Source organism: Amblyomma americanum, chromosome 8, assembly GCF_052857255.1.
Source record: "Amblyomma americanum isolate KBUSLIRL-KWMA chromosome 8, ASM5285725v1, whole genome shotgun sequence".
In the NCBI taxonomy this organism is placed as follows: domain Eukaryota; kingdom Metazoa; phylum Arthropoda; class Arachnida; order Ixodida; family Ixodidae; genus Amblyomma; species Amblyomma americanum.
This window is the reverse complement of record NC_135504.1, coordinates 38,044,294-38,070,407: the sequence shown is the minus strand read 5'-3', so window position 1 is coordinate 38,070,407 and position 26,114 is coordinate 38,044,294. Positions and strand designations below refer to the sequence as shown.

General features: G+C 45.2%; 2 protein-coding genes across 2 annotated transcripts in view; one reads left to right on the top strand and one right to left on the bottom strand.

Annotated features, from left to right (window-relative positions):
- The first annotated feature begins 584 nt into the window (after positions 1-584).
- LOC144102317 (uncharacterized) overlaps positions 585-26,114 on the top strand; it is a 44,071-nt gene continuing 18,541 nt past the window's right edge. Inside the window, exons 1-6 of the mRNA XM_077635619.1 lie at positions 585-604; positions 902-973; positions 2,842-2,973; positions 5,040-5,219; positions 7,192-7,258; positions 9,024-9,154. Coding sequence (XP_077491745.1) covers positions 585-604; positions 902-973; positions 2,842-2,973; positions 5,040-5,219; positions 7,192-7,258; positions 9,024-9,154 — 602 coding nt within the window. The remainder of the gene's footprint in view (positions 605-901; positions 974-2,841; positions 2,974-5,039; positions 5,220-7,191; positions 7,259-9,023; positions 9,155-26,114) is intronic.
- Positions 11,529-23,977, bottom strand: LOC144101388 (uncharacterized). Its single transcript, XM_077634521.1, has 5 exons — positions 23,778-23,977; positions 17,883-18,034; positions 16,047-16,114; positions 15,486-15,563; positions 11,529-11,946 (listed from the first exon to the last, which is right to left on the bottom strand). The coding sequence occupies exons 1-5, from the start codon at positions 23,895-23,897 to the stop codon at positions 11,810-11,812; spliced, it is 555 nt and encodes a 184-aa protein (XP_077490647.1). The 5' UTR covers positions 23,898-23,977; the 3' UTR covers positions 11,529-11,809.

Here is a 26,114-nt window from a genome sequence, read left to right as displayed (position 1 = left end):
TTGAAACTTCCATGCAGTGTGCCCCACATTAGTCCGGCACTTTCGTAGGCATATGTTATCAGTTAAGAGGAAATGTTACACAAAATTGTCAAGCACAATGGTCACTAAAAGCAGCTAAAAGCATGAGAATCCGCACAAGCGTCTGGCTGGACACAATATTGCTTGCACGTTTTTCAACCGAGCAGTTCAAGGTGCGTCATATGACTCATAAGCAAATAAAAAGCCAGGAGCTCGATATCCTGGCAGCATAGCATCACAATATATAAAAGCGCCACTTCTTCGCGAGCTACCGAGAGAGCGTAACAAAAAGAACGAGCTGAAGCTGGTCGTTTTATCGATTCTATAGCGTGCTGGAATCCCGCGTTTAGGTGACAAACAGGTTCGTTCTGGCGTGCGAAAGTGGCAGAGGTAAGCAGGACATAGAACAGCTCTTCCCCGCCCCATTGATTGCTGGAGGGCGGACCCGTTGAACGGCCTCCCGTCACGCCTTCGCTTCGCATGTTGCGCAGTTTGGGACACGGCGTTGAAAAGTCCGTGCGCGTGTTCTTACATGTGCCTCGACTGCAAGGACTGTTGTGACGGCCATGTTTGCTCCTCCAAGAAGGTAACCGTTACGACAAAGTTAACTAACGATAACGCGCTTTTAGATGTCGTCATTAGGAGGTTAGTCGGTTGCGAGTCTGGAGCTGCGGTCGCCATAGCATTTACCGTCGTTTAGGCTTAACTTTCCGCTGTCACAATTCCGCGTAGGTTCAGGTGCTGAAGGGGGCGACGCAACCCTAAATTGCGAGTCCTTGTCAGAGAGGACGAAGAAAAATATGAAAATACAAAATTAGCTGAAGTTATATCGGTGGAGATGATGTACTAACGGTGGTATTTTTTCTTATGTCTTGTTCCTCAGAACCGTTAGTTCGGGAACGTTCGGAGCTTCTGCATCGTCGGCAGTGCGACCAATTTACCATACATGGAGCAGGTAAGCAGGAGTATACCAACAACAAGCTTTTTTTTTTCAATGCTTGTTTATTTTTCGGCGCATAATCAAAAGTGGAAACGAGGTGTCACTGCGAATGAGTTCAAATGCACCTGCTGCATTTGACTGTTCAACAGTTACAGTACGTGTAACGTGGGACAAAAGAAAAATGTCGGCGATCGATCCTTCCTGTCGTAATTCTTATCTAGACGCAAACCCGGGGCATGAGTGTCGTCCCCGCAAAATAAACGTACCGGAGCAAACGTGCCTAAAGCTATATCCAGTCGATTAGACTCGCGGAGTATTCATTGTCTGAGCAGCCTTCTTTATTTTCTTGCGTTATTTTCTTACACAGTCGAGTGCACTTGTCACGAACCGGACGGTCGTGCGGATTGCGTTCGTTTTATCGGAAGTTGGTTTTAACTAGATTTCCCCACATTACACCAATAATGTTGAAGGGGCCTGGCAATTGCTTCGTTATAGACGTAGCTTCGTTATAGCCCTTTTTGACAGAATTTCGAAGGGGAATCGTCATTCCTTCGTTATATACATTATTTCGTTATAAACCGGTTCGTTATAGCGAGGTTCGACAGTAATACAAAGTCAGGCAGCAGTACGTGGCGTTCATTTCTTTAAAAATCCGTTATGCGCAAGTCTGTTTCTCCAAAGTAGGCCTTATAACGGCGCTTTCGAAGCTTTCCAGCGCGGTCACGTGCTGCTTGTTGAGGTGCTTGCTGCCGACACGCTGCTTTCGACGCATGACAATGCTAATCTCGATTTAAGCTTTCGCGGCAGGCGCTGATAGGTCGGTGTCCTCGTCTCCGATAATCGGCAGGCTGTGACGAAGCTACCACAGCGCACGTGCGCGCAGCACGCACTGCCGTCCGTTGGCATTCTGCCTGCACGTTGCAGCAGCCCAGAAGGTGGAGGGCCGATTAGGAAGGCAACGTACGCCGCGTGACGAGCTGTGTCAGCTTGACACTCGCATTCAAACTTTTCAAATCACTGCCATGGTTGATCGCTAATCTTTGTGCGGTAGTTTCGTTTTCTAACCTGCCGCTGTTACGCGGCCTGGATGCACGCCGGCCGGCGGTGGTCTGCAGTAACAATGGCCTCCTTTTTTTACTGCCTTTCTGGGGGTCGCCACGTTGTTTCGTAGGGCGGGGGGGGGGGGGAGAGACTACATAGCTAATGGAAAACTAGAATGATGAACCGGCACTGTGAATCAGTTGTTTCGACGTGATCTCATTTCTTCTAAACGATCGTCATCTGAGGGAAGTGTATGATCAGACCGACTTTAAACCAGAGTGGCCCTCCCTCTTGATGTGCTCAGCCTTACCTCTCGTCTGTAGTGCTCTGTTGCTCTGTCTTTTTGAGATGTACTTCGCAGCGTTTCCTTAAAGCTCTGTAAATAGCTCATGTGAATAGGAAATAATTTCAGTGCAATAAATACCATGTTTAAAAAAAGCGTTTTCGTGGCCTATATGGGTTACGTGCTTGCATCGGAGTCTGAAGGTCCTTTGCTTATTTCTTCGCACTTTCGGAAAAATATTCATTTTTCTTTGCTGATGGCGTCACCGGGTTTCTGGACTCCACTTTATTTCATGGTCTATTGCTGACGTCATGCGAGTTCATGGTGACGTCATTTGGTTTTTTTTGGGACCACTGCTGCGGGACAACTCTGGGCGCCGGGTTTCGTTGCCAATGAGCCATATAATGCTTTCGCATTAGTAAAAGCGAAAACATCTAAAGAACATAAAAAACTGTGTCAAAACCCACTGCTGTTTCTAAGTTAAGTTCATTGCATTTTCTTGCGTGTAATATTAAAATAACACAGATAATATTTTATGTCGTTTCCTTTGCACGAACAGAGCAGATTCCAGATCCATGGACTCCATCAAGCCCATGCTGAACAAGGCTTACAGCCAAAACCGGGACCTGCGGATAGCCAAAACGCACAGCCCTGTAAAGCGGTCTACTTTTGGCTCCAAAGTGAAAGCTAAGTGAGAGGATCATCAAGCTTACTTTTGCTTGCTGTTTGGGCGGCATTTTTGTCTGCAGCATTGCCATTAAAAAGCTGAAGAGGCACGTCTAAAGTCAAGGGAAATCGTAACTATAGCGTGAAGACAATTTCAGCGTGATTAGAGGGAGCAGGCACATGAAAACTCAAAACTATATTCAACGAACTGACTCAAATGGCACGTCGAGAGTGCTAATAACTTCGTAGTCTTGTAACAAGTTTTGTCGTGCCGTGGCCAGTAAAAAGCGACTAACCATTAGCCAGTCTGGCATATTACTGCTCGTATTTAATGTCTTTATCATGCACGCCGTGTGGCTACAAAGAGTTTTTAACACTGAAGAAGTGGCACTGATCAACCTTATGTTACCTTAAATCGCAAGCCGTATTGGAGCATTCTAAATGCATCAGCGACTCAAACTGCAGTGATGAGGTTAAAGGCACAATAGGGACAAATTTATGTTAGCCTTTATTAGTAGGATACCGCGTTATGACCAAATGACTACTCTCCCAAAAAATGCTACTTTTATGAGCTAGAAAAGACAAAAAAAAAGAAGTACATCTGGCGCCCTCACCGGCTGATCTCATAAGTAAATCTTATTATTTGCTTATGAAATTTACCGTACCTTTTAGGTGAAGGCGTCACGAATGCGAACCGTGAGGCGGGAAAGCTAATAAATTTTCTCAAACATAAGTGCGCCTTTGCTGTCGGACGAACGTTTAAATACCCACAAAGAAACAGAATTATTATTTTTTTTACGGAGAACAATAATCCGATGAACTTGTACACAGGGTCCCGTTAATACAACGTCCTTTCCTTAATTAGTCACTTTAGGCCATTGATTCGCTGAGATAACGCGTCTATTTCCTCCCGAGATCCAGAATGCGAATTAGGTCATATTTTCTTTTCAAACACTTAGCTTCAGACAATTTGTGTTTCGAAATATGAATGAAATACCTTTCGCAGCGTTTCGATAATCTGTGTTCTGAAATGTGAATGAAATATCTTTTGCCGCGTTTCGAACTATTGGCTCTTTACTAGGAAACATCAAGCACAAACTACCCGAAATGCACAGAATAATTAGAGTCCCCTCCTTGCTCAAAAATACGGGCTTACTGCATGTGCTGGTTACGCGTTCTGCCAATAAGTGACAAAAAGCGTTAAATGAAAAGTTATCAGTTTCACCTATCTCTATAACTCCGTTGGCAGACGAGAAACCAAGCGCAATAGCTGCGTCACAGCTCTAGTATGTAGTATTGAGCAAATCAGTATCATTTTGCATCCGTAATTAGGAGGATACATATGAAAATTTGAAGGCAAATATCTCGGTACACGCGAGTGCTAGACAAATTCTATCAAACGGAGTAGTTTAGAAATGTGACGACCTACAATTTTTGATTATAAACATGCACTGTATCTGCAGTGAGTGAGAAGCTTAATTTATGCTTGCAAACATGAGATTATCTGGTGTCGGCGTGGTCACAGAACCTACGTTCAAAAAGAGCTTTCGTACACTGCTGATCTCATTTTTTAATTCTCAAAGCCTTTTTATGAACACCCTGTATTTCAGGTTATGGCATAATTTGATCTACAAAAACTGAAACTCTTTGCATTTTGCACAAAGCTTCGCTGTATTCAGTCTTTCAAGAAATAAGACTAGTGGCCAGAAGTTCAAAACATTGTCAACTGCTTACATTGTTCTGTGTATAACGCCCTAAACTCAGCGAAAGCTGTCTGTACTTCAGCTATAAAGTCTAAGACCAGCAGTAAAATCTATCACCTACAAACTTTGTGGTAACCTGGGCTACCACAACAGTCGCGACGTGCGTACGGCAAAAGTGCCTGGGGCTGGCCACGCGATGACACAAGACCATCACGTGATTCGTCACGTCGCCGGATGTTGACGGTCTACGCCACAACATCCGCTGGGAAATACTCCGTATAACAGCTGTCGCTGTAAAAAAAAGAAACAAACCGTGGTTGAAGCAGTCCAGGCGTTTAGTACGGTGATAAGTGCTGATTCATCTCGACTGTGCTTGGGTGGGGGACAGGCTTCTTGACCCACTGTTCCTGATCCGGCTCTTGATCACGGTGGCTTGCGTCGCTGGCTTCACGTACCAGGCGACCGACTTCTTCATCATGTACTTCAAGTTCCCCACCACCACCAACATCCGCGTCGAGTCCATGAAGGACCTCGTTTTCCCCGCCTTCACCGTCTGCCTCAGCAACTGGCAAGGGTCTTTTTTGTGCTTTATGTCTTCCATATATACTCTAGATCTCATGCGGAAGCCTTGACGTTATCCCATGCTCTTGAGCATAATCACCAGCAACATTGACGTTCATCGACGTTTATAAATAGAACGTGCAGTCGGCAGCGAAAGTTTACAGGCTGCCTGTGCTCGCGGAATAACTTTATCGCATTGCTTCCTCGCGACGCAGTTGTCTGAGGCTGACATTGACGCCAGCGGAGGAAGCATGCGAGTCTGCTCATAACTGAAGGCATTTAGGCAACTCCATGGCTTGCTTGATCGACGAAATTAATTTTTTTTTCTGCATGCCCGCATCCCGGAAACTTTTGCTTCTGACTGTACATTACAAAACTATATATACTCCTAAGACACACACAAACAAAAGATTACACTTCTGACTGATACTTTCCAATATTTCATTACAGGCTGGTCGATGCGAAAACTGAGTGCACTGGGATGGAGTTCGTGTTGTAAAGTGATATAATTTATTTTACATCTGTTCATTCAGATAGAAGCTCAACATTATGTTTACGGGGAGAAGCGCGGCGTAGTAGCAAGAATAGACTCGAATTAGGTTTTAACTAGTATTACTTTCTCCTTTGGAAATAAATTTGATTACGAACGTAGAGAACATTGTCCTGTTTCTGCAGTAAGTATTAAGACAGTACCAACTACGGGAGTAATGTATAGTTTTTATGTGAAATTACCGAATGTGCCAGCAGCGAATGCAACAGCAGCGAACTATTATCGTTATTGAAAAGGGAGATTTAATCATGCACTATATTTCAGGTCTGGTAAATGAGTTTTCGCGTACGGCAAGCTCTTCCGGATTGCATCACCGTAATCTAGCCTTTTTTATGCGCCAGTTTCTGTAATGGCCGCACATGAGGAATATGCGTGCGCACGAAGGTTTACCGCTCGTTTGTCTCCCACCAAAAATATTGAGGGCATCCAGATAATTTCCGGCATTCATTCTTAAATGAGAAATGAGATTATACCTTCTTTTGTCCCACGAATGTTTTTAATGGAATGAGCCTGAAAGCGCAGGTGAGAATACAAGCAGGAAAAAATCTCAGGTTTTAATGCTTTTATTGATTGGTATCCTTGGCACTGGCCTTGGTAGTGGACGTTCGTCCATGGCGGGAAAAGCCAGCATACAATGGCGGGCCTCGCTGTAAAAACTTCGTTTTTTTTTCTCATTGAGAATTTTCAGCATAAAAAGATGCTTGAAAATAGGTAAACGAAGGTGAACTTTCACGTTTTTGCGAGTAAATTATTTATTTTTATTTATTCGATTTAACCAACTTTTATTTCTATTACTCGCACCCACACTGCTCCTCCCTCTCGTATGTTTTCTCCCTTCAAACATCTGTTCTTCGCAAAATAATTTCCTGCTGATTAGCCACCAACTCTCCGCCTCTCGGTTTTTGGGTGATTCCTTAGCGTTGGTATATGCCATCGGGTGCTTGTGCAAAATTTGGGGGGGGGGGGGGCGCTTAATTCCAGTACGTGTGTGATGCGATAGCCTAGCGCTACTTGCAGCCTGAGCGCGACAAACTTCCGGTCTGTTCAGGTCACCTTCGATTCAGTCGACGTCACGTTTAGTCTGGTGATGTCGTTTCCAATTTTTAATGAGTCATCACTGGTCGTATGACACACGCACACATGCAGTTTACACATAGACATGTCACTTGCAGCCTGATGACGTCACTTCAGGTCTTTGTCATGAGTCATAACTGGTCATATGACTCATACACACTACACAGCTGCCACACACACCACCACGGCACCTCCATACACCAAACGCCACTACATACTGCTTAGGTTCCTGCGTGACATCACGGCGTCAACGCAAAATGGTTCGATTGGATCCTTATGGTGTCGCATAACACATTCTGTGTGACTTTAATTTCAAACTCTGAGAATTGGCGCTTGTTTTCACTTCTACCCGCAGGATCGACATGAGGAAGGTGTGCGCAGACGAGAATCTGAAGCAGCACTGCGGTGGGAACGAGACATCGGTGAGTTGCGTAGGAGGATGCATACTATACCCCACTCAAACCGCTCACTGCTGTGGGAACTAGATATGGCATCAGCCGAGCAGATGCCAAATTAAAGATTGTGCCCGAACCTGAGAATGGTTCAACAGCGACCGTTGGCAGACCAGTGTTGTCCACAATGCTCAATCCAATGCGGAGGGCAAGGCGTCGGCCGGTCGCGACTCGTGTTAAAGTGACTCCAGCTGCAATCAGGTTGCTCGTGAGACGTTAATGAGTCACGAACAGCATGGCAGCAGGCAGCGAGCTTCTCATATGACGTGGAAGTCTCGGATTTTATCTTGAAAATATAAGTTACACATATGTCTCTCCTGTGACGTGCTTGTTTAGAGAAGCTGCGCACTAACTACAGGTGCTTTGAGTAAGGGGACGATGCCGCAGTTGGGGGAGATGCAGTGTTATGTGGGGACTGGGTCGGGTGAGAGCGGGGTCACTGCTGTTGTACACTTGCTGCCAAGGCGTATGCAGCATGTATGTGCTCATGGCAGCGTTGGCGACTTGGTCGGCTGAATAATGTGACTAATGTTGAGGTGTCAGGACATCTGCAATCTCGGAAACTGACATGAGGGGAAATGAGTGGCGACAAGGTAATCGGGTGAAGCTTCTAGAGCTGTTGTTGCGGTGTACCCAGCCTCATCTTCAAAAACAACTGAAAGCTGCTTAAACAGCAGCTTAAAAAATACAGTAGCATTTTTAACAGTTAAACCGAGTAGAAGTGCGAAACCATGCGTTTAGCCTGGTTGGCTCATGGTTTTGCTTTTCTGGGTCGTCGGCACGTCTGGCGACGATTTTAGTTCGATAGTAGTGAAGGGTAGTTTATTGGGACGTGGGAAGCGCCGGCGAAGGCGACTCTTGCTCAAGTAAACGATGAAGCAGTGGGGCGAGAGGCAGGGTCACAAGGAGCCGTTCTGCGTCACGAGCTTCGCTGTTGTTTTTGTTGTTGCCTTAGTGACATGGCACAGCCGGCTTCTTCTTCTTCACCCCAGGTATATGGCACATACCCACGGGGGGGGGGGGGGGATTGGCCAAGGTGTAGTTGAATAAAGAAAGAAGTTTCCATGGAAGATGACGAAAAATTGTGGCACCAATCGTGAATTTTGAAAAATCAATGAATAAAAACAACAGCCGGCTGCCTCAAGAGCTTCGTCATCGTTGGCGTCAGCGCATGATCATTTTCTTCCTACCGATAGTAATATTTGATGTAGACGACGATGTGCAATGCAGATCTCAAGAGTGTGTACAGTAGTTCCATATTAGTATTAGTTGTTGAAGACGATGATGTGCAATGCACAGCGCGATAGTGTGTTGCAGTTTGTTGCAGCATAGCGGTCTCGTGCTGATCTTTTCGTGCCGGCGCGGGCTCGAATCCCAGTCTCGCTAGTATTTATCTTATTTATGGTTTGGCTAAGGTCACCCACAAGGTCAAGCTTCACACAAACTCGGTGAGCCGGTTTGACCGTGTGAAGTAGTGCTTTCGCAATGAAATAGTTTGCGAAGCGTCACACATACTGAGACAGAGGAACCGTATACGTATAGAACTTAAATTAACAGCAGTCGCTTGTAAAATGGCATTTAGCACAAGGAGCTCTCGGTCCTCTGTCTTCGAATGTGTGGTACTTCGGAAATCATGTGCAGGCGGCTTAAATATCAATGTTGTTGTTGTACTTTATACATTCTTAGCTTCCAGTTTGCAAGAAACTAATCCGATGATGCGTCCTCGATTCCGAAGGCCAGCCCCATCGTGGAGGCCATCAGAGAGCACAAGAACCTGTCCTCGCTGTCATTCGACACCGGTGACGTCATCAAGAGTTGCAACATGAAGCCCACCAGCGGCTGCGATCCCTTCGACTGCCAGGACAAGTGAGTGTATGATGAAAGCTGCGCCAGCCGTGGCCTCGATAGCCCCTATAGCTCCGACAGCAGCCTCGAACTGAGTGACAGCCTATCTGCCATACCGATGCACGCAAGTCACGCTGAAAGGTCGAAGAGGCCTCCTTTGCATCACACCTCGGGCATAGACGTAATATACCGACTCTAGAGCGAACGTGGCAGCGGCACTGTCATGCACATTTGCCTCCACATTTTTGTTATTTGGGGTAGCAGCCATTATGGCGATACTTCCTGACGGCTAGCCGTTACTTCGCTGAACAAAAACACGGCCTACCAATCTGGCAACAACGACATTCCTGCATAAAGTGACTCTGAACTGGCCCCATCATGGTACTATATATGATGACCGCTGTCTTCATGAAACGGAATCTCACCGCACTGCTGGAACTTATTTTTCAGACCAGGAAGTTGAGAAGTACAAAAAGATTCTCCTCAAACAGATTTCAACGCTTTTTCTGATCAGGGAGATAGAGTTAATTTTGATTCTCTTTTTGTGCATGTAATCTTGGCAGTATACCATGATGAAAGTCCCCACGCTTCACTGCCCTGATCTGAGCATTCAGTTGCACCTTGTTCGCAGCCAACGGCTATTTACGAGAATTCAAACAGAACAGGAAAAGTTGGAGGGGACACTTAATCAAGCTCCGCAGTAAGGATATGACGTGACAGCGTAATAGGTTAATTCCCATATATCCAGAACTGATCATTCCCTACTTTACTTTCATAGATCCCTGGGAGTCCTCCTGACGCAGTGGTGTAGCGGTTAAGCGATGCGCCAGTGCCCTGTGATGGCAGGTGCTGCCACCGGTGAACCTGGTGCTACCCAGGTTGTTGTTCCCTAGCTACCATTATGATTGCGTTATGAATTAATGATTGCTCTTTCTAGCACTCATTAATTTAACTTCCCCCTGTCATGGTGGGCAGTTTGCTCACAATCCGGTGGGCAGGTTCAGATGAGCTCGATGCTCAAGAGCGCTCGCTGTTGACGACAGAGACCGTTGAGGTTTCAGCCTTTGGTCGGAGCAAAAGGCACCTGAGCGGTGCGTCGAATGTATGGTGTCACGATGCTCGCCGGCATTTGGTTATGTCACGGTGGTCTCATCGCTTATCGCAGTGGGAACGTAAATAGGTTGTAGTACTTGACGATTATCGGTCGTGTACTAGGTGACGAATAATCCGTGTCGCCCGGCAGCAATTAAGTCAGATACCACAGCAGTGCTACTGGGTCCATTAATCACTCCTTGAGGCAGAATAAACGAAACCACCATTTACACTTCACACAAAGAGAACACTTGAGATAGCCGAGGTGTCGCAGTCAAGAATCTTTTCCGGATCGGGTGTGCGGTCAGACCCTAGCAAAGTGGACGGACAAGCGAAGAGGCAGTTGTGTCGCTTTTAAAGGGAAGTTGAAATGGATTTTGAGAATTTGAGGTTATTCCAGGATTCCAATGCATGAAGCTTCTAGGAAAGCACACCAAGTAGTTTTGCGCTAGCATTTAAAATCGTGACGTAATCGACCGAGGCGAAGACAGTTAGGCTTCTCCTTAACATGTTGGAGAAGTGCGGGGAAACTTGCGATGACGTCATTGGTGCCGATATTTCAAATCACCGCTGCCTTTGCACACATTCTACCGTGCGTCTTCTGATACCGCTAAAGAATGCTCCGTGGGCTTCACCTTCGGTGGCGTTTGTTTTCATCCTTGAAGCAACCGTTTCTACGCTCGAAACGTAGCGCCCCCGTTTGTGACGTCATCATTGCGGCCTCTGCCAATTGCTGTACACTGCGGGGAAGCCTGAACGCTAACGCGACATTAATATACGATTACGCCACCATTTAAAATGCTAGCGCAAATGGCTTCGCATGCTTTACCTGCAAGTGCCGCACATTCGAACGATTTTAAACTGTAGAATTCTTGAAGTTCTTCAGTAGCCCTTTAATCTGGACAATGCTAAGCCCGGTAACCAACCGCGCCTGGCTATGCCCTGCCTAATGTAGCCGCGTTTCGCTCGACCGTAAAACAGACGGATTTCGAGCACTGAAATCTGCACAGCTTGAGTATTTTACCAGGGTGTGGTGATTTGGGGTCGAGAAGGGTGGATAGGATTCTGGCTCCAAACAGGGAAAGGGCAGAGCACAACGCGGTCAGTACAATCCGCCCTTCATTCCTCTGACTGTGCATCCGGTAACAGCTACCAATGCTCTGCAACGTCTCTAGACAGGCATTCAGCCACAGCCACATGTGGTGATTATATGGGATGCCTTGACATGTACTATTGAGAGATTTTAATCTGAGCCATTGCTGAATATCTGAACATCTAGGCATTATACCATAAGCTTGGTCTCCTGAATAGTTATTGAACGGATTGCACAAGCCCGCATAAATTAGCGCTGCCAGTTAGGACAAGAGGCTGGCTTGCAATCGTACCTGACTGAAATCGATTGCAGGTCACCAGCTCCATCTCGTCAGTTTGTGGGTTTCCAGCTCGTAAGCATTTTTAACTTGCTTTAATCAACCACAATCAGTACACACAAACTTCTATCGCCGTCATAACGCCGTTTACAGCACTCCTTCAAGAGGATATAATATGCAGGCCCGTTGCTGTTGGCCTGTGCAGTCTTTCAGACTAGTAGTCACCCTCCCCATCGGGGCAGAGGTCCCTGCTGTGTGGAGGAGGTACGACACCGCAAGTGTCCACGAAATGATCGATGCACGCCTGGGGCACCGAGTCCTTCAGTTCAAGGCGGGTCCACAGAATGCACTCTGAGAGGTTAGGAGAAAGGATACAAAATGTTAAAATATTCGCTGTTTGTCAAACAGTGATAAATAATATCCATAAGCTACAATAAAATGCTTGACAATGTTGACATGATTTGTCAAGAAGTGTTTGGAAAGCAATGTCAGCAAGGCCCCGTTTACACTCAGTAAGTTAAAAAACATTTCGAATATAACTTGACGTTACCACGTACGGCACTGCTTCACACATTTCAGAAGTGTTGCTTGTTGGGCAAGTTGGTGATCCATAATAATAGAGGAGCGCGTATCAAAACCGGACAACAGGAGGACAACGTGTCGTTCTGTGTTCCTCCTGTGGTCCTGTTTTGATACGCGCTCCTCAATTATTTTCACATATTTGTTGTTTGTCGGTTTCGAAAATCTTTTCCTCTTTACTCTTCTCGCCTTATTTGACCTAATTAATTGCTTGATTCCTCTTTATCTAAATGCACTGAGTATGTACTGCATTGCTTGTACTTCCTGACCCGAACCTTTGTATCTCCTATTATTTTATCCATTGTTATTCGGCTCGTAGTGCCTCAAAGCGTCATCGTATTATTTTTGTTTAACTCAACGCAGGCTGGGGATTTATGTTTGCTTGAAGGATTTGTGTTTCCGCGTGTTCTCGAGCGAGAACTTTGCATTCATGTGGTACTGCCGGTGGCACGTTTACATCGTGGTCGTTAATTATGGGGAGCTTCGACATTGGTAACGGTCCTTCAAGCAAAGCAGGTGTTTCTTCCTAAGCTGTTGCTTCACTTTCCACGATGGTAGACTCACTCCAAGGGCAACAGGCGTCGCGCTTTGACATGTCTGGGTTCAAGAAGTGGAGACGACTTTTGGTGAAAGCGTAGCAGCAAATTCTAGGTTCTTGAGCGGATTTCGCAGCTTCGTCTGTATTATGCGCATGCTTCTCTTTAACGGAGCCGGACTGTTGATTTTATTAAATAGGACGTGGCTCGGCTTCTGAACTGACCTCTGTCTTTGTTGAAAAGTGGCGTTGACTTCCTAAAAGTGCGCTAGAGAGGAATCTGAACTCGACCTTTCACCGCGGGAACTCAATATGCACGTTCCGAACATTCTTAGAAACTTCTCATTATTGTCGTGTGCGGCCGATTTCATTAATTTAAATGGGGTTAAACGTCCCGGCTCCCGCAATTTTTTTGAACTCAACGCTGAAGCTAGGATGAGTGAATCAAGGCGTGGCATGCCTTTCAACCAGTCGCGTGGCGTCTTGCCGCTCTGCCATCGGCGGAGTAATACGTAAATCAAAGAGTCCACGCGCATTTTTATTTCCGTGGGCCTGATTTGCGGCTATGTTGTGTGCGACTGAAACCATATTTATTCAAAGAAACCTAAATTCAAAATATAAGCGAAAGCTAAGCGTCCACAGGACTGGCTGAAAGGTACTCCACACGTTGGTTGACTTCCCCTACCTTCAACGTTAAGTTAAAGAAAAAGGCGGGAGCCAGGACCTTTAATCCGATTTAAATAAGAAAAATCGGCCGCACAGAACAATAATTCGAAGTTTCTAAGAATACCCGCCGCGGTTGCTCAGTGGTTAGGGCGCTCGGCTACTGATCCGGAGTACCCGGGTTCGAACCAGATCGCGGCGGCTTCGTTTCTATGGAGGCAAAACGCTAAGGCGCCTGTGTGCTGTGCGGTGTCAGTGCACGTTAAAGATCCCCAGGTGGTCGAAATTATTTCGGAGCCATCCACTACGACACGTCTTTCTTCCTTTCTTCTTTCACTCCCTCCTTTATTCCTTCCTTTACGGCGCGGTTCAGGTGTCCAACGATCTGTGAGACAGATAATGCGCCATTATATATATATATATATATATATATATATATATATATATATATATATATAAAATCACCAAAAATTGAAGAAACATAACAGGATTTAATTCACGACGTTTCGGCGGGAGGACCAGCCTTTTTCGATTGTAGTACAGCGTTTGAAACACGCAGTTTTTATTGAGCGTGGGTGAGGTACAAAGTTTACAAGTTTACAGCAAAGCACGAGTTCAAAACACTAGGGGGGGAGGGGGGAGGGAAGAGACCAGGAAGGACATTCTTTTTTTAACAAAGGAAGAGAGAGAATCGGTGACAATCTAAGAATGCGTCTCCTAACCTGAATGCAGGTGTTCCCAAGGGGCCGAAATTTTTTTTTGATAACAAAAGAATAAAAAATTAAGATAATAAAAATAGAAAAAGGGGGAGAGAAGAGCCATTGTACAATGCATTCAGAGAAGGGTGGTGGCAACACCAGAGAATACAAAATATGACATTAAAAAAAGGGGGGGGGGATTTTTTTCCACCACCTCAGGGCTGCTTTGGAAAGGGGTTGAAGGGCGTATTTTGGTGACAAGCGTGAAGGGCTTGACCCCTGTACATGCAGAAGGCAACATTCCAGAGCAACTGGTAGGGGGGAAGGGAGGGGGGTAAAGAGGAATGCCAACGAGGCCTCTAAAAAAAGAAGAGAAAAAAGGAACAAAAACACAAAGACAATAAGAATAAGAAAGAAAATTAGGGAAAAAAAGGAAAGAAAAGCCATTGTACAAGACTTGGAAATATCCATTCAGACAAGGGTTGTGGCAACACGAGAGGAATCAAATAATACAAGCTCCTAATCAATCCTTAGAAGGGCACTCCGTACACACGCATACAGATACAGACAAAAGACGAGGCTAACAATAAATCCAACACCAGAAACGAACTGCAATGAGTCGGAAGTACAATCTACCGCAAGACAAATGACCATTCAGAGTAAACAATGTAATGGTCACCACGGCAGTTCAATGTGTGAAGCGAAGACCGACATGACAGCAAAAAAATGAGGGGGATAACAGCAAATGGGTGACAATATAATACGATGCGCGACAATACAGGATTAGAATAATAATAAAAAGGGGAAAGATAATAGCAGTAAATGTGGGACAATGCAAGTGAAAAAAAATGGGGACAGTGCAAGTGAAAAAAGGAAAACACGTCGGAAGCTATGCTTGTTATGCATGCTGCCGCCCGTTCTATGAGTATGGGATGATTATTTGGGATATTCTGGGATAATTATTGTTCTAGGAGTCTAATATAACTATTTGTTACATCTATTGAGTGTGTAAGCATGATAGCCGGCCTACTGTTTCGTTAATGCCGCTCGAGACTGAGTTAAATTTGTGAATCAGGTACGATGTACAGCTCTCGCGGTCATAATTTGTTTTGAACCCCGATTGGAGTACAATAGCTGTAAAGTTATCGAATGGGTGCCCAAGGATGTTGATGTGTTTTGAAAGTGGGAGATTTGGCTGTGTCCGCACATGTGATCTGTGGTTGTTGATGCGAATTCTGAACGGTGCAACTGTCTGCCCTACGTACTGAACTATATATATATATATATATATATATATATATATATATATATATATATATATATATATATATATATATATATATATATATATATATATATATATATAGTTTCGGCACTAGAAACCTAGAAACAGTGCCCCATTCAAGACAACTTACGATGTCCCTTGTACTCCAGGTCCATTACGACGCAGTCCTCGTTCTCGAAGTAAAATATGCCCTCCACGTGCGTCGGGTCTGCGGAAAATGAATCGAAACTCAGGCGTCCACAGTTCCTGATAAATTACAAGTTCACACTGCTCCACAATACGGTGTAATGCACCAGCTCTCCCGAAAGAAGCTTAATCATCATGGCATACGGGCATATTACCCTCTGCTGCACCTTTCAGAAGCTGCGCTAAACTGTAATAGTAGATGTTTTTAGCATACCGGAGACGTATACCGGTTTACCGGACCCCTCTCGCGCATGCGCAGTGGCATTATTGTGGTGAGGGCGAGCCACTGCGCGTGCGCAGACGGCGTCCGGTGAACCGGTATACGTCTCCGGTAGTACGCCTCCGGTGTGTAAAAACGTCTAGTATCCCTAGCGACCGGTATTTTTTCACGCGTATTCATCTACGTTATACTGTGCAACAGAAGTGAAGCCGCTAATTCACGCATCTGCAATTTGATTAGGCTTAATTAATGTCGTGAGCGTTACTCGACAGCGAGTATACTCACCATCACCCACAACCATGTCCATGGTTCCGGGCGTTTCTCCGGGCCTGACGTAGAAGGGAACTTCTTGCCTACGCAGATATTAAAAAAAGGGAAAGAGACGATGGGGATGATGGATTTTTGTGGCGCAAGGGCATCTGTGGCCAAAGAGCGCCAGGGCACAAGGTAGTTTTCTTCTACTGAAAGTGACGAAGGGCGGACCACGACTTAAACATTAGCAACATTAAAGAAAAGATTATATATATATATATATATATATATATAATATATATATATATATATATATATATATATATATATATATATATATATATATCTATATATATATATGAAGGAATTAAGCCAACAGTCACCGAAACCAAGTTGCATAGGGGAATGTTTGTATTTTTTTTTAATTTGTAGTGCCAGTCAATTGGTTTTAAAGAAAATTACTTATAAAGCAGCAGAAAAAAACAGCCATGATGGCGGTGGGATCCGGTGGGTGACTGTTGTCTTCCTTCATATGTTTGTCAAACGAGCCCCTCAATTCATATATATATATATATATATATATATATATATATATATATATATATATATATATATATATATATATATATATATATATATATATATATATATATATATATATCAGAGCACCGGACGCGAAATTCGGAGGTCGTGGGTTCGGATCTCAACAGAGGCATTTGGTTGTTCTACTTTATCGACTTTCTATTCAATAAACTTTCAACGATAAAATAATTACTAATTACACCAATTTCTCCTTGATGAACGCTTTGTAATAATACAAAAAGAGAAACGTTCCTCTGTGCTCCTCGGTTTCGATTACCGTTGGCGTCATCCGCATCTCTGTCATTACTAGACGCGCATTTTACTACCAGACTCCCTCAAGACGCTATTGTGGCCGCAGGGCAGTGCTCGCACTCGTGAGCGAACCTTGGTGAGCCTCTGTGCACTCCTCGAACACACGGGCTTGACGTCCCGTCTGTTCTTCGTCAGGTTGCTACACGCAGTGACCGAACGCTCCGCGAGTTCTACCTTGAACGATTAATAACTGGAGGCCCCACTACAGTAGTAGCCAACACAGTGCTGTGCGCGTGTGTGATTTATTCCTCTAAACTGAACTAATCACGCGCACAACCTGGACACATTTCTTATTGTGTAAATAGTTTGTACATATTACTTCTCCCCCTGTCCTCTCTTCCTGTCCCCTCACCTCTTTCATTTCATTTCTCCCTTCTGCCTGCTGTCCTTTATTTCCGCTGCCCCAGCTCAGGTGCTTCATTGTCGATGGCAGATGCCGGGGCTAGCAAAAATCTTTTCCTTCCTTTTTACTATTATTTTAATAAACAACCACTACCACCACCACCACCACCACCACCTCTCCCTTGTCTGCTCACCGCAGGAGAGCAGGAATTTGGGCGCCGTGGACATCGACACGCGTCACCACATGGGTGCTTTAGCTGTACTGAACTGATCGCGCGCGTCGTGTACTCAGTTTTGGCTGTGTACGCAATAAGGTCCACATTTCCTCTCACTGCAAAGCTCTAGAGAGCGGCTTTTTATTCGCGTCAAAAACTAATATGGCATCATCTTGACCGCGGCTACGAGCGCGTCATTAGCCCTAACCGCCAGACAGAGTTCGTTGAACGGACAATTAATACATGAAGTTAATTATCTAAATTAATTCAAAAGTTTTTCGCGGTAAGTGACGCCCACCGCGGCTTACGGTTCGCGCCTGACGTTTTCATCCTGTTACGGCCACCCTATAATTTCAAGCGCATTCGCAAGTATTCGACGAAACCCCCGGTACAATGACGACAGGCTGGTTATTTGTACTTAGGTGAATGGTCAGTCTCTTGAAGCGTCCAGACGAACGTCGCTGTCTGTGCTTCGTAATCGATGTCCGTTCGATTCGCTGCCAGGCACTCGAACATGGTGTCATTGTCGGAGTCCGATATGGCCACAGAATATGGAAAGTCAGATATCACCTGCCATAGAGGAAGGGGTTAAGCGTGGTCAGAGAACATATTAGCACTATATACCCTTTTTTTTTTAGATGTGAAGAGTTGCTTTTGGCACTTATTAAAAGAAGGGTGTGTGTGATTGGGGCAGGGGGGCGAAGTGAAGTATAAATGTTTTCTTTTTTTATGCTTGTGCTGACAATACTGCGGGTATGGCCGACCTGAAAAGCTTCGGTTGTACAGAATGACCCGCCGCGGTGGCTCAGTGGTTAGGGAGCTCGGCTACTGGTCCGCAGTTCCCGGGTTCGAACCCGATCGCGGCGGCTGCGTTTTTATGGAGGCAAAACGCTAAAGCGCCCGTGTGCTGCACGATTTCAGTGCACGTTAAGGATCCCCAGGTGGTCGAAATTATTCCGGAGCCCTCCAGTACGGCACCTCTTTCTTCCTTTCTTCTTTCACTTCCTCCTTTATCCCTTCCCTTACGGCGTAGCTCAGGTGTCCAAAGAAATATGAGACAGATACTGCGCCATTTCCTTTAATAATAATAATAATAATAATTGGTTTTTGCGGAAAGGAAATGGCGCAGTATCTGTCTCATATATCGTTGGACACCTGAACCGCGCCGTAAGGGCAGGGATAAGGGAGGGAGTGAAAGAAGAAAGTAAGAATGAGGTGCCGTAGTGGAGGGCTCCGGAATAATTTCGATCACCTGGGGATCTTTCACGTGCACTGACATCGCACAGCACACGGGCGCCTTAGCGTTCTGCCTCCATAAAAACGCAGCCGCCGCGGTCGGGTTCGAACCCGGGAACTCCGGATCAGTAGTCGAGCGCCCTAACCACTGAGCCACCGCGGCGGGTCCATTTCCTTTCCCAAAAACCAATTATTAATATTGTACAGGACAACACTTGCCCATACCGAGTGTTCCGATTAGTGTGTTCTTCCGAGTCTCCGAGGCCAGTGAAATAGTGCTACCATGACTCATGTGGTTTAGTCTGCACTATTATTTTCATTATGCAAAATTATAATATAATTGGTTTTTGGGGAAAAGAAATGGCGCAGTATCTGTCTCATATATCGTTGGACACCTGAACCGCGCCGTAAGGGAAGGAATAAGGGAGGGAGTCAAAGAAGAAAGGAAGAGGTGCCGTAGTGGAGGGCTCCAGAATAATTTCGACCAGCTGGGGATCTTTAACGTGCACTGACATCGCACAGCACACGGGCGCCTTAGCGTTTTTCCTCCATGAAAACACAGCCGCCGCCGTCGGGTTCGAACCGCGGCGGCTGCGTTTTTATGGAGGCTCGACTACTGATCCGGAGTTCCCGGGTTCGAACCCGACCGCGGGGGCTGCGTTTTTATGGAGGAAAAACGCTAAGGCGCCCGTGTGCTGTGCGATGTCAGTGCACGTTAAAGATCCCCAGGTGGTCGAAATTATGCCGGAGCCCTCCACTACGGCACCTATTCTTCCTTTCTTCTTTCACTCCCTCCTTTATCCCTTCCCTTACGGCACGGTTCAGGTGTCCAAAGATATATGAGACAGATACTGCGCCATTTCCTTTCCCCAAAAAACCAATTATTTATTTATGGAGGAAAAACGCTAAGCGAGTCAGTAAGCACTTACTAGCTAACTTTGTAACATTGCCTCCCGGCCAAAAGCTTCAGTTCGAAAGTTGTAGATCGTCTTAAAAAACAGCAGACTGAAATTTTTAGAAGGTATAATTTCTGGCGACCTTTTGCCGACCTAAAAAGAAAGTCCGCGGAAAAGAAAAAACTGTCATGTGATAGCGGACGTACTTCATATGTGCCCCCAGACGCGCTAAGAAAAAAACTTCGTTCACCTCGAGAGCGCTGTTGCTGACGTGGCTCTGAATTTACAGTGGTCGTAAGGTATGAGCCAACAAGTAATTGTTTATCGTTTGGCGGGTTTACGTTTTAGATCGTTAAAAAATGTTCGTAAATAGTAGCTTGTTGCAAGCACTTCGGTCTGCTGTTCTTCGAGACGACCTACAAATTATAAACTGATATATTTTTCCCTGAAACCATCGTTTAAAAAGGTAGCCACTTACTCTACCAATTAAGTATATTTGCGCAAAGAAAAAGTTACTGCGGACTAGGCCATGCGTACTCAGTTGGTTTCATTCACCAAGGATGTGCCGTCTTTTTTAAAAACTTGGTTAAATATACCTTTCATTCTCTACATACAGGGTCAGTCCGAGGAAGGGCTGAAAGTGAAAACAGTTTGAACAGTTTTTTTTTTTGCTGTCTTCCTGAGTTGTGTACAGCCAGGTCAAAGACGACCGGATGCCATTCTGAGCCTTCGTGCCAGCCCTCTTTATCCGCTGTTCCCGCAACCTTCCGTTCCGGCATCTCCTCTGCTGCTTATTTGGCACTAACCCATCTTATCTCACGCGCTTTCTAGCTTACCGAGGCGCTCAGTGTACCTCATTTTGGCGAAAAAATTGAGCGCGAACGGACGAAGGTCCCCCCGCCGCGGTGGCTCAGTGGTTAGAGCGCTCGGCTACTGATCCGGAGTTCCCGGGTTCGAACCCGACCGCGGCGGCTGCGTTTTTATGGAGGAAAAACGCTAATTCGCCCGTGTGCTGTGCGATGTCAGTGCACGTTAAAGATCTCCAGGTGGTCGAAATTATTCCGGAGCCCTCCACTACGGCCCCTCTTTCTTCAATTCTTCTTTCACTCCCACCTTTATCTCTTCCCTTACGGCGCGGTTCAGGTGTCCAACGATATATGAGACAGATACTGCGCCATTTCCTTTCCCCCAAAACCAATTATTATTATTATAACGGACGAAGGACTCAGAAAGGGGACAAGACGAGCGCTGTCTCGCAACTAAGGTTTATGAAGAAGGAACGCAAAAATATATACGTATACAGAAAAACGACATAGGTGCGATAGGTAAGAAGTACACAGATAGCGACAAGGGCACTATCACACCCAAAGTTCAAAAACCGAATGCACTGCGTCACAGATAAAAAAAGGTGGTACATCAAGAGGGATCTGAAAAACCTATCTCACTTTCATATCATGCGACCGAGGGTGTGCTGACCCAGACATCTTTTTTCTTTTCGATGAAATATGCCTCCATTATCTCTCGATTGCGCTGGTCGCGATGCCGGTACAACAGGGTGTTTTTTTTTAAAATCAGCTTTGCACACCTCTTTATTTTTCTTGGTGCACTCTGCACAGTGTTGAGCGATGCTTGAACGAACGGTGTCTGAAGAAAGGTTTTCGTGTTCCGTGAGCCGTACGTTCAAGCATCGCCCGGTTTGTCCAATATCGCGTTATATTAAAGTCGCGTTATATGAAATATCGGTCGCGTTATATGAAAGTGAGATAGGTTTTTTAGATGGCCTCTTGATGTACCCCCTTTTTTGTTTGATCTGTGATGCAGTGCATTCGGGTTTTTGAACTTTGGAGGTAATAGTGCCCTCGTCGCTATCTGTGTACTTGGTACCTATCGCACCTATGTTGCTTTTATGTATATGTATATACTTTTGCGTTCCTTCTTCATAAAACTTTGTTGCGGGACTGCGCGTGTTTTGTCCCCTTTCTGTGTCCTTCGTCCGTTCGCACTGAATTTTACCGCCAAAATGAACTATATCCAACTCGCCCAACTCACTATTCTTCTGCTCAGTGTACCGTAAATTTCGGTACACAGCCCACGGGCTGTGTAAATGCTTTACAGTTCCAATTTCAAGGTTAGCGGACTACTGTTGCGCAGGGAAGACCAGGAAAACGAGAAGAAATACATGTTGAAAAACTGAAAATTAGTTTTTGAGGAAAGGACGTGACGCAGTAACTGTCTCACATATCTCGGTGGACACCCGAACCACGTCGAAAGGGAAGGGATAAAGATGGGAGTGAAAGAAGGACAGGTAGGGGGAAATAGGTGCCGTAGTGGAGGGGTCCAGAATAATTTCGACCACCTCAGGAAATTAACGTGCGCTGACACATAAGAAAGCAATTTTTAACTTTAACGCGGCGAAAAATGACGCATCTCGGCGGACACCTGAACCAAGCCTTAAGGGAAGGGATTTTAACGCGAGAGCGTTTTGAAGTTGAAGTTGAAGTTTGAAGTTTGACATCAATTTGTCAGAGGTGACGGGACAAAAGGCAATTCATTTTTTGCCTGACGTGGCCCCGTCACCCGTTACATTGCTCAGGGGGGTGGCAAATTATACAGCAAAATACACAAAGCAAAACAAGAAAAGTAACAACATCGCATACGTACTACATGAATTATATGTAAGGATCAATGAGTTACACATAATTAACACAAATGCAATGAAAAATGAAGGAAACAACAACGCATAGCTAAAATGTCTCTAGGACAAAACAAAAAAATTGACATAGCAAACAATGAGATACACAGAATTAACATACAGGCAAGGGGAGAAATAGCACGCAAACCAAAAACAATGAAAACCGCATCGCATGTCTGCTACGTCTTTAGGACAACAAAACCAAAAATAGCGAACCTGGACATACACCCAGCGAGTAAAAAAAAAAAAAACTAGAAACTGGACACTTTATGGAGGAGACAGGGACAGAAGGTACATTTTAACATTATTCTTGAAGTTACGGGGGGAACGAGGCTGCTGCAGAAGTTCCATAATACGTGGGTGTTTATTAAGTAAATCAGGAATTAAGTAATCAATGTGCTGCATACCATAATTCGTTCTCATCAGAGGCATTTGAAAGTGACTATACCTGAAATCATAAGGTTTCTTGTTAGGGAAGTATAATGCATAAAAGGAAACTGGGTCACGGGTGACTTCATGATATATATGATATGCAAGCTTTAGTTGAAACAGTCCGTTTATCTTGAGTAAATTATGTTTTAAGAATAATGGGTATGTATGTTCTAGCGGACCTACATCTTCTATGCAACGCAGAGCTCGTTTTTGCAATATCTCAAGCCTGCGCAAGTTTGTCTTGGTAGTGGTGCCCCAGATTAACAGACAGTAATGTAAATGAGACTGTACTAAAGCAAAATACAACTGACGTTTAATAGAGCTGGGAACCAAATATCTCACTTTATACAAAATGCCTAGAGATCTAGAGATATTTGTGTGAACCTTATTTATATGAGAAGTCCAGCTTAAGTTTTCCTCAAATAGGACACCTAAGAACCTATAAATGGATACACGTTCAAGGGCTGAGTCTTGGTACTTGACCTGGATATTAAAATTTTCAGGTTTATTTCGCGGCTTAAACATTACGTACTTTGTTTTCCGAACGTTCAATTGCATTTGGTTTATCCGGAGCCAGCATGAAAGCTCATGTAGCCAGGTGTTCGCGAGGGTTTCTATAGTAGATAACTGTTTTCCTGAAAAAAACACACTGGTGTCAGTGTATTCAGTATATATATATATATATGTATATATATATATATATATATATATATATATATATATATATATATATATATATATATATATATATATATATATATATATATATATATATATATATATATAGCAAGCGTGGTAGACCGGCCGCTGTGCCGGCCTGACTGCACACGCGCGCGTTGAGGTGATGTTGGGGGGGGGGGGGGGGGGGATCAAATATTGCTGACCGAGAATTCCGGCCGCCATCGTGAAGTCTCGGATGGAGAAGAAACATTCAAATGCAACTAGTAAGATCTAACGCTGTTACAAAGCTGCCCCATTCTTGAGTTATATCCGACTATGGTATACGACCGCGCCATCTGCCGGACTGCGCGCGGTCAGCCTCCCGGAGAGTCCATACCTTGAAGCTGTCCGGAACTTCACGGGGCAGCTTCTGCGGTCCTCCCGGAGCTCCCAGCTTACCCAGGACACCGGGCGCCGTGCAAAGCACGACCACTGCGGGTGCCAGCAGACTGTGCATTCTGGAGCCGTTCGATAAAGTGAGATCTGCGCTTTGCTGACCGCAGAGGAGCCTCTTTTATGCTTTCACGCCTTGCATTTAAGAGCGCAGAAACGTTCTCGAAATTTAACGTTTTACTTTATTTCTCTGCATTGCGAGGCCGTGTTTTTATGCTCCCCATTCCTTTTTCGTGTTCGCAGCAGGTAAATGCAGATAACAGCAAGCCTGATATCCTCGATCTCGAAAAATAGACAGGAAAATGTTGGACATGACATCTGTTGGCGCGGAATAGCAATTTCAAAGAGCCGAGTGTGTTTCCACTTGAGAGATAACACAGTAATGAGGTTGCAGGAAAATAACACTGAAGACTCATCCGCCACGCGTTCAGTTTTTTTCTTGCTTCATGTGACAGCAGAAGGGAAAAAAGCATAACGGTTGGCTTTACCAACCTTACTAAAATTTAGTGATTTTTTTTGGTTTGGCAGATAGCAGGCTCTCCCTCCACGATGAAGGTTCGTGATTCAGTCGAAGGTAATCTGGCAGAGATGGCAACTGAAGCTTATTAAATCATTTCTGTTCGTCTGCGAAAATTGTATTTCCCTTGTTCCTGACGAACGCAACAGCGTGGTCTCCTGCATTAGCTGTTTTTTTTGCCCGTAGATAAAGCAGAAAGTTCCAGTATGTTAGCCTATACGACGTTATGCTCTCCCGTGATGGATTTGCTTTGATGCAATTGGAACGTTGGGGGACCGAGGTTTAGAGTTATGAGCGTCTTTGATTTTTTGTTGGAATTTTGTTAATAATAATTGGTTTTGGGGGGAAAGGAAATGGCGCAGTATGGAATTTTGTTGAGATAATTATTTTAAGAACCGGTTGGGCACCAGTGTTAAAACTGAACTGCTTAAATGCTTTGCCAAAACGGCATGTTTTTTCTTTCGAATTTAAACCAAGCTGTGGGGAATTTTTTTCTTTTTTGTTTCCAGCTTCTTTGCTTTGACACCCTGCTAATATTGGCGATGGAATTGTCACGAGAAGTTCCAAACTTTGTTTCAAGCAGCAAGAGCTTGAAATCACGCTGTCGCGGGACACGAACCAAATCTGGCTTTAGGGGGAAACTGATGGTTCACTTTATTAAAAGCAGCACCGGCCAGTGCGGAAGCGCAGGATGCCATCGAGAAGGGGGGCACCCATCTGCCACGTGGCTGTCACGCTATTATCTCCCTCCATCTTCCCTTTGCCCTCCTCCCTGTCTTTCGTCCTTTAATAATAATAATAATAATAATAATAATAATAATAATAATAATAATAATAATAATAATAATAATAATAATTGGTTTTTGGGGAAAGGAAATGGCGCAGTATCTGCCTCACATATCGGCGGACACCTGAACCGCGCCCTAAGAGAAGGGATAAAGGAGGGACTGAGAGAAGACAGAGGTGCCGTAGTGGAGGGCTCCGGAATTATGTCGACCTTTAACGTGCACTGACAACGTACAGTACACGGGCGCTTTTGGGTTTCGCTTCCATCGAAACGCGGCCGCCGCGGTCGGGTTCGAACCCGGGTACTCGAACCCGACCACGGCGGCCGCGTTTCAGAAGTGGAATTTGCGTTGCTCATTGAAGCGATGGAGACGGCACAAGTGCCTGACGCACCTACCGCCGAGGGACGAGCAAAGCGTAGTTGCTCAACAGTGGTCCCCGAAGTAAAAGAAGCAGACGATAGTGTCCGTAATGAAGAAGTCGCAACAAGGGTGAACGGGCCTACGTCGAAACCGCCTGAAGAGGCTGCAGTACATTGCTTAGTTGCTTAGACACAGCAAGATGTGACCACTAGCATGTCGTGGCGTCTGCCCCTGGTGCGTCGACACGTGTCCCGCACTCTACCACATATGGTGGGGTTGCGGGTGCAAACCAAAAACTTAAAGACGCCTAGCACATCATTTGAGCGGTGGGAGGTACAACTGTCCGGCGATACGCTGGCGGGACAAGAGGCGCCCGTCGTCGAGTAGCCGACGTAGAGAAGCCAGCTCGTCGAGTAGCCGTGGCCAGTGGAGCCCTGGAGTGAGAAAGCCACCCACTCGAACGAGGTCAATAATCTCGTTGGTTCCAATAAATGTTCCTCCTCCTCTTGACATGATTTGTGAAGGAACGTTTGAAAAAATTGGCATTGACTTAACTTGGCTAACCCTGGAATTCAGCGAAAAGCAAGCACGCTTGCTAAGCGTCTGAGGCTCGTCC